Consider the following 7,788-nt stretch of genomic DNA (forward strand, 5'->3'; position numbering starts at 1 on the left):
CAGCCTCCCCAAGCCTCAGGGACTACTGCCAGAGGAAGGACCAGCAAATGCCAGGGTCCCAACACTTATTAATAAACAGGGAAACCATAAGGAAAAAAAAATTCCTGAGGGAAAATGTGCCTCAGCAAGAGAATTTCCTAAGAACTCTCCTTTGTGAAGTGTACCTGGCCTGCCGGGACCTTGCTATCCAGCAAGCTCACCCATCCAGAACCAGAAGAAAGACTAGAGTAAAATGGCCTGAGCAGCTAGAACAAAGTCCAACACTCAGCTTCCCAGATTTCAACCACCAATGTTAACAAGCTTCATCCCACTTTTCCAGCCATAGAAGAAACAGTGAGGAGTAAGAGAAAAAGGCTGCTGAAAGGGGAGTTGCACAGCAGGAAGAAGCAACAATTACCCATAAGGGGAAGAGAAACTGTTCAAGAGCAGGCCCAGGAACATGTAACACAGAAGCCAGTGTGTGAGCTATTCAAGGGAGACTGCCTAGGTCTCCAGGCAGCTTGGGGCCAGAGGCCTAACCCTCTTACACAGAGGGCTTGACCCGAGTTGCTCAGGGGGGAAAAAAAAATCACAGCCCAGAGAAAACTGTTTAAAGAGAAAGGGAAGCATTTGACCCACTGAGGGAACATTCCCACCCAAATAAAGTGTATTTGAAGTTTAAATATACTTTTAAAAAGTATACTTAATACTTTTAAGTATTATTTAAATTTTAAATATTAAATATAAATTTTAAATATTACTTTTAAATATTATTTAAAATTAATATTTAACATTTAAAAGATTTTGAAGCTGAAAAGGCCATGCTGCAGCTTTGTGGAAAACTTAGCTCTGTACAATTATTTCTTCCCTGTGGGTGCTGGGTATTGATTTTACACTAAAAAATTATCTTTGGAGTCAACGAGCACAGTATTTGCTCACAAAGAGGCAAAGTAAATTTCTAAACTTTTGGTGTCAGGAAATTGAGGTGCTGCCCACTAGTCTTACCCATTTGTGCTCCTACCCATCAGTATCTCTCTCTTTTCTGCCTGTTCTACTCATCTTGTCTCCAGCTAATTTCATTCCTATTTTCTTTGATGATGAGAAATCTTCCACTGAACACTTACTATACGCCAGGAACTGTCTAAATGTTGAAACACAGCTACTTCATTAATCCTCAAAGCAATCCAACGAGGTAGGTACGGCTAAGGGTACAAGTGGTTAAAGGTTAAGAGACTTGTCCAAGGTCACACAGGTATTAAACAGAGCCACGTGGACCAAAATGCAGGCAACACAAGCCCAGACAGTCTGACTCCAGGCCCCCATTTCTACATTCTCTCTCTTCTCTGGTGACTGGCTTCCAGAAAGGCTCAAGCATTTAATCCTTGTTGGACATCTCTGAGCCTAAAGCTGGAAAACTCCCAGCATCTAGGCCTACACTTGCCTTGGGAATGACAAGCCCTCACCCTGATCTGCCATCCCAGTTTAACACTTTCTGCCCCCTCAAGGAAACTTAGTATCCACCTTTCTCTTCCTCTCACTTCCCAAACTGCTCAGAAAAGGGGGGAAAAATGCACCTGTGGGTCCCAGAGTTTTGGTCAGCACCGGAAAGGGCAACGTGAATTTCCCCTATATTCAAGAGAAAAGGAAGAGGGTCTGGGAGCTCACCTAAAATGCCAGGCTCACTTTTAGTAACTCCTGGCATCCAGTGCGGCAGGGGCCGAGCGCTCCAGTGCTGGGAGATGAAACAGTCCCCCCTGCCCAGGAATAACCACTGAGCCGAGCATCGTGCCCTGACTACCCTCTTCAGGAAAAGCCCACCGGGGCCTCTAAAGCACCCTCGCCCCATTCTCAAAGCCCTTGGGGAAATCAGAAGCCAAACCTAGCTTTACAATGTCAGGGCTCTTCACTAGTGCCGTGGTCACGCCCCTCTTCCTGGAGGGCTCCAGCCACACCTGGCGCCCAGAAACTGCCGCTGCCGCTGACCTCCGGCAGACTGCACCCTCTCGAGCCTCAGTTTCCCCTACGCTCAGAGGCCCGGGATGGACGCGTGCGGCCAGTTCGGGCGAGTGTCAGGGAAGGCTGCCCCTAGCCGGTTTCCTGGTGCCGTTCACGTGCGCGGCGGCAGAGGGCCGGGCCCTTAAAGGGCCCCTGTCACGAACTAAACTTCGGTTCCAGAGGGTGGGGGGACCCCACGGGGAGGGCGGGCCGCCGTCTTACACTCTCGGATTCCAGTCCCTGCTCACCCCAGACCTCGCCTATTTACTCAGAGCCTTTCTCTTCGCCTACCTCCTCGCGGAGCCCCACGCACATCTGTAACTTAAGGTACGCTAAAGTTTGCAGCCCGGGCTCCGAGGCGCGGCCTTGAGGAACGGGGGCGGAGTTAAAACGTGACTCGCGCCTCTTTCCCCCAGCTCCACGGCCTAGGGGCGTGCCGCGCACCGGTGGCCGCGGCAGTGGGCTGCCCGGAAGGGTGTGAGCTGCCCCCATGGTCGCATCCAGGCCCTCGGACCCGGCCGGGGACAGCTGTGGGCGAGACGAGACGCAAAGAGCGGCCCGGGCCGCGGGGGTCACGGAGGGGACACGGAGAGCTCTGAGGTCGCGCCAGCGCGGACAGGGGTCCCAGACCTAGGCCCCGGCGGGTAGGCCTCTCCTCTGGCCCGGCCCTCACCTCAGCAGCCGCCAGCTGCGGACGCCGAACCGCGCAGGCGGCTCAGGGCTGGGTCGCCGAGCCTGCGCGCGCCCGCCGCGCACGCTCGCTCCGCCCTCTCTCGCGGCGGGACGTGGCCGTGGCCGTGGGCGCGTGCGCGCGGGACCCCTAGGGCGGAGGACTGCCCCGCCCCGTCTCCATGGCAACGGGCGAGCGCCTGGCCCCAGCACTGGCTGGGCCGGAACCCACGGCGTACCTTCCCGCCTCCAACAAACTATCCGGTTGCTGAGGTTGATTTAGCAACACCCCAGGGCATCTAGATTGGCAGCAGCACTACAATGACAGCCTGGCCCAAGCTCGGGGACGGGAGGCAGCCCAGTGGCCCGCAGTAGAGGGCCAGGCTGGGGGCCAGGGAGCTGGGGCTGAGAATTTGTACAGACTAGGGAAGTGCAGCACAGCAGTATGAGCCTCTGGCATTTGTACTACCTTTAGTCTTGCTACTTTTTCTCACTGTGGCTTCGCAACAGACCTGGGAACCAAGCAAGGCATAACTGAGGAAGCTGAAGCCCAGTCTGGGCTCGCAGAAGAAACTGGTGGATCCAACCTTTGCATAGCGCAAATATCTGCTTCTTGCCTCCACCCACCCATCCCCACTTCCGTGAGTACATTCATCCATCCAACATTATCACTCTTTGCCAGTACAGTTCTAGGAGCTGGGGATAGAATGAACGAAACTAAGGCTCCGGCTTCCTAGAGTCACGTTCCATGGGAATGTCCTTCTTCCAGGCTCCTCCCTCAGTGCCCTGGTTGTGGCTGGGAGAGGCTGGTCTACCTTTCTGGTTTAGCAATAATTTGCGTGATTCCCACATCAGGTGTAAGCTCCTTGATGATCGGTTCAATCTTCACCTTAAATTTCTGAGGACCTACAAACTACAAAGCACTCTTCTAAGGGCCCAAAGATAAAACGCTCCCCTCTCAACAATGAGTCCCGGACTTTTGGTGGGAGGTGAGGAAGGTGACAACTATGCTCATAAGCTTGGAAACAAGCCCAGTGAGGCCAAGAGCTACTTCGGTATCCTGACAAGGACTGATGTTTGGGAGGGGATCATGCAGATGGGAACACCATGAAGGTGGTGGTGGGAAAAGTCAGCAGTCATAGGATGATTCACCTTGTGGATCCCACTACTGCATTAGCAAAGAGCAGGCTGGGCACAGAGGCAGTCATAATCCCAGCTTCCCTTCCCTCTGCTTCACATTCTCCTTCCGCAGGCAGGGGGAGATTGAGCCTCATCCACAGGGCCAAGCCTGCCCCAGCACTCTAGGCAGACTGGCAGAATAGGCAGCTGGCCCCTCACAGGCACTCCGGGCTGGGTCAGTGCAGGTCGTGGCAGTTATTGTGAACATCAAGCACATGGTCAAACCCTCAGCTCAGGTGCCCCAGGCAGGCGGGCTATACACTTGGAAGCATGTCCTTTGACACAAGGAGCAGCCATGGCACGGGCCCAGAGACTGCCTCTGCCTGCAGGGTCTTCGTGGTCAGTTCTCCTGCTTCCCAGAAGGTGGTAAGCTTTTCCCAGGAAACCATTATAAGAAGGTGCCCATTCTTCATTCTTCATCTTGTCCTCTCTGCTCACTTCCCTTAGCCTGGTTGGGGAACTCTAGAGCCCCACATCAGAGTTCAGCATGTGCCTCAGAAGCTTCAGCACCTCTTTTGTGGAAGAAGAGTCTGCTGGTGACTGGGGCTGCAGGTCATCGCATCAGTCAGCCCAGCTTCATCTCAGGCTGCTTCCAACAGTGCCAAGTGGTCTCTTGGCAGGATCTCTGCAAGGCAGCAGTTGGCCACCAGGAGGCAGCAGCCTACTCTGCAAGGCATTTTCTTTATTCCAACTCCCAAACTTGTAACAGGTCTGAGGAAACCTGCTAGCCTAGCCAACTGCTGCAGCCATCCTCCACTCCCAAGCCTAACTCCCAATTGCACAGATTCCCCTATCACGAGTCCAGACTTGGCCTTCGTCTCCTCTTGCCTTCTTTTGTCCAAGGAATCACTACAGAAATTCTTTCTCTACCCTCCTTTAAAATTTCCAGAGAATTGTTTCCCCAGGGCCCCTCCCCTTGAATAAGTTAAACAAAAAGCTGGAGTAGACTGTCCCTTCTTTCCCCCACCTCTCACACGCCAAAGCTCTGGTTAGCTCTGTGGGCCGGTGGCTAGACTCCCCAACACGGATGATCAGAGAATACATATGCAATGTAAGAATGCTTTCGCTACCACCAGCCATTCACAGACACACTATCTCCCACCCTCTAAAGACACTGTACCCAATCCCCAGCCACTCACAAACACCCCATCTCCCACCCTCTGAAGGCACTGTGCCCAATCCCCAGCCACTCAGTCTAGTCAGGGCTGCCCCTACAGGACTCACCTTGGCTGACGACCAGCTAGCTTCAAGCCACTCTGAAATCAGCTTGCTGTTTCCCCTGGAGCGTGGTAATACATCCCTCTTCAAGTGAACAAGAGCAGAAAAAGCCCAGTGAACCCCACTGCTACAAAGAGCCTGCCAGCAGTCTTCCTTCTGTTCCTGCCTATCTCTCCACCCAAGGGCCATCCCAGAGCCCACTATGTTCTAAGATTTATTTCTTTCACCACCACCCAGCCAAACAGCTATCCAGACAATTCCTCGATCAAACAACACTGCCTTCTTGAATTTAAATTTTATTTTACAAAAAGAGAAATAAAGAAAACTGATAGGCAGTTATACTGACTTACAATTGTTCTGTTTGCTTTTTTTTTAAAAAAGTGACATGAAACACAAGTAAAAATAAATACGTCATAGAAACAGCCAGTTGCCCAGTCTCTGGGGCAGGAGCGCCTGCCCTGCTGAGAGGAGGGAAGCCCATGATCACACCAGCAGCTGGATCACCCAGCCACAGATGCTCCTCAAAGTCAGGCACAGGTCCCAGGCCTCAGGGGCATCCTGAGGAAAGAAGACGGAAAACCAAAGCCAGGTGCCAGGACCCTAGGGCCACCTCATTATCCCCCACTCCTCCTGGCAGCAGTCTGGCCTTAGTGGTTATCCATAGCGACCCCCCTTAACCCACCTGGACCCTCTTCCCCTGACCTCTCTGAAGACGGTACAAGGGAAAAACCTGTCTTGGGCAGGCTAGGGGGGATTCTTCCGGTGAGTCCCCAGCCCACCCTGAGTAACACAACCAGATAACAGTCATTTTACATCCAGGTGCACATGAACACAGCATACACATACTCACTGTCTCTCTCTCTCTCTCGTCTCTCTCTGGTCTCGGTCTCTCTCTCTCTCTCTCTCTCTCTCTCTCTCTCTCTCTCTCACACACACACACACACACACACACACACACACACACAGCTCTCTTCCAGGGAGGGTCCTGGGTCCAGTCACAGTATGAGGTCCTCTCTTCTGAATATCATCCCAGTAGTGGCAGCAGAGAGTACCCAAACCTCCCCAAGCCCTCTGCATTGCAGACTCTGCAGCCTGCCTGGCTACCCCTCCCCAATGCGCACTAGATTACTATGTCAAACAGACCTGTGAAAGGGAAAGGTGCACACTCAGGTCCCTGAAGAGCAAAGAAGCTGGACACTGCCTGCTCAAGAAGTTCATCGTTGTAAGATCAGGTATTCATAAAAGGCCTAGGGCCAAGCTAGTAGCACAGAACAGATGTTAAGGGGGTCACAGAATACACAGAGCAGAAGAGAAGAGTTGGCAGCAGGGAATGCAGTCTGAAGGTGACCAATGGAGAATGCAGCATTCTCATATAGTCCTTGAGGTGCTGATTCCTGGGAGCAGTCAGCAGAGGGCCAGAACATCTTGTGGGGGTCCTTTTGGGAAGGATGACTTCTCTTAGGAATTTTGGTGGGGAAAGAGCCACTGAGCTGTGCGCATAGAAGGCCATGGCTCAGAAGGGACTGGTCTTCTGAGGAATCAAAAGGAAGTGGGGGCTGGGCGTGGTGGCTCACACCTGTAACCCCAACACTTCGGGAGGCCGAGGCGGGCAGATCACTTGAGGTCATGAGTATGAGACCAGCCTGGCCAACATGGTGAAACCCCATCTCTACTAAAAAATACAAAAATTAGCTGGGCATGGTCATGGGCGACTGTAATCCCAGCTATTTGAGAGGCTGAGGCAGAAGGATCGCTTGAACCCAGGAGGTGGAGGCTGCGGGGAGCTGAAATCAAATTGCGCCACTGCACACCAGCCTGAGGGACAGAGCAAGACTCTGTCTCAAAAAAAAAAAAAAAAACCAAAGTGGGAAGCAGGAGGTTGTATCCAGAGGAATGTAAAGCCCCCAGAAGACCTTCTCCACAGAAGACTCTGTCAGTCTATTCGAGCCTGGCATTGCTCTGAGTCTGATAAGGACTCAGTTTTGGAGCAATGCCAGGCTCGAATAGACTGACACAGAGGGCCCTTCTCTGCTGACAACTTTGGGAGTGACCCAAGCCACTTAAGTTTGGCTAAGTGTTTCAAACAATGTGCAAAACTTTACCCTGCACTTTGCTTCCTGCTCCTGGATTGAGAAAGTTCATATTTAGTTGTGAATCACGGGTATACAGAGACTTCACACACTAATTCCTAGGGAAGAGAGCTCCAAGGACCAGATAGAATTATCCTTAAATCAGGAGATGATGAAATAGATGCTTAAGGAGCATAACTCAAAGCAGTGTGGATTTCATAGATATCCAACCTAAAGAAAATGATATAACCCAACCTGGTTCACTTCCTTTCTTAAATAGATACTTTGTCCCTGTTCAATTTTATCTACATATATATTAAGAAAATCAAGCATCACTATAAATGGTAAACCTGAATCATTAAGTAGTACTGTGTTCCCCAGGCTGAGAACTTGGCTAAACCAGATGGATGAAAACATTCCATGGAAGGCAATACTAAGGGAAAATGCCTAGGCCTGATTTTCTGTCCTCTCTCTTACCACCAGCCCTCCCTGCTCAGACCTGGATGGTGGGTGGAAGATACCACCAAGTGTTTATGATCAAATAAACTGTAAAACATGGTTCTTAGGCTGTGAGATACTTCCTTCTTCCCTCTCAAACATGATTATGCACATTTGCCTACCAGCACACATAAAGAGACAGCGGAAAAGTCAGAAGTGTTTTCAGGTTCTTTTCTTTAAA

General features: G+C 51.5%; 1 protein-coding gene across 6 annotated transcripts in view; it reads right to left on the reverse strand.

The window, feature by feature from the left end:
* Positions 1-5,064, reverse strand: part of TEX264 (testis expressed 264, ER-phagy receptor) — a 35,668-nt gene extending 30,604 nt beyond the window's left edge. Inside the window, exon 1 of one of the 6 annotated variants that reach the window (XM_074403773.1) lies at positions 5,047-5,064. Coding sequence is in view for 1 of the 6 variants with exons in the window: in XM_010347087.3 (XP_010345389.2) it covers positions 2,266-2,466 (201 nt within the window). In the remaining 5 variants the exon portion in view is untranslated. The other 5 variants (XM_010347083.3, XM_010347087.3, XM_074403770.1 and 2 more) reach the window with 5 other exon arrangements.
* Between the last annotated feature and the right edge of the window lie 2,724 nt (positions 5,065-7,788).

Source organism: Saimiri boliviensis, chromosome 8 (genome assembly GCF_048565385.1).
Source record: "Saimiri boliviensis isolate mSaiBol1 chromosome 8, mSaiBol1.pri, whole genome shotgun sequence".
Classification (NCBI taxonomy): Eukaryota; Metazoa; Chordata; class Mammalia; order Primates; family Cebidae; genus Saimiri; species Saimiri boliviensis.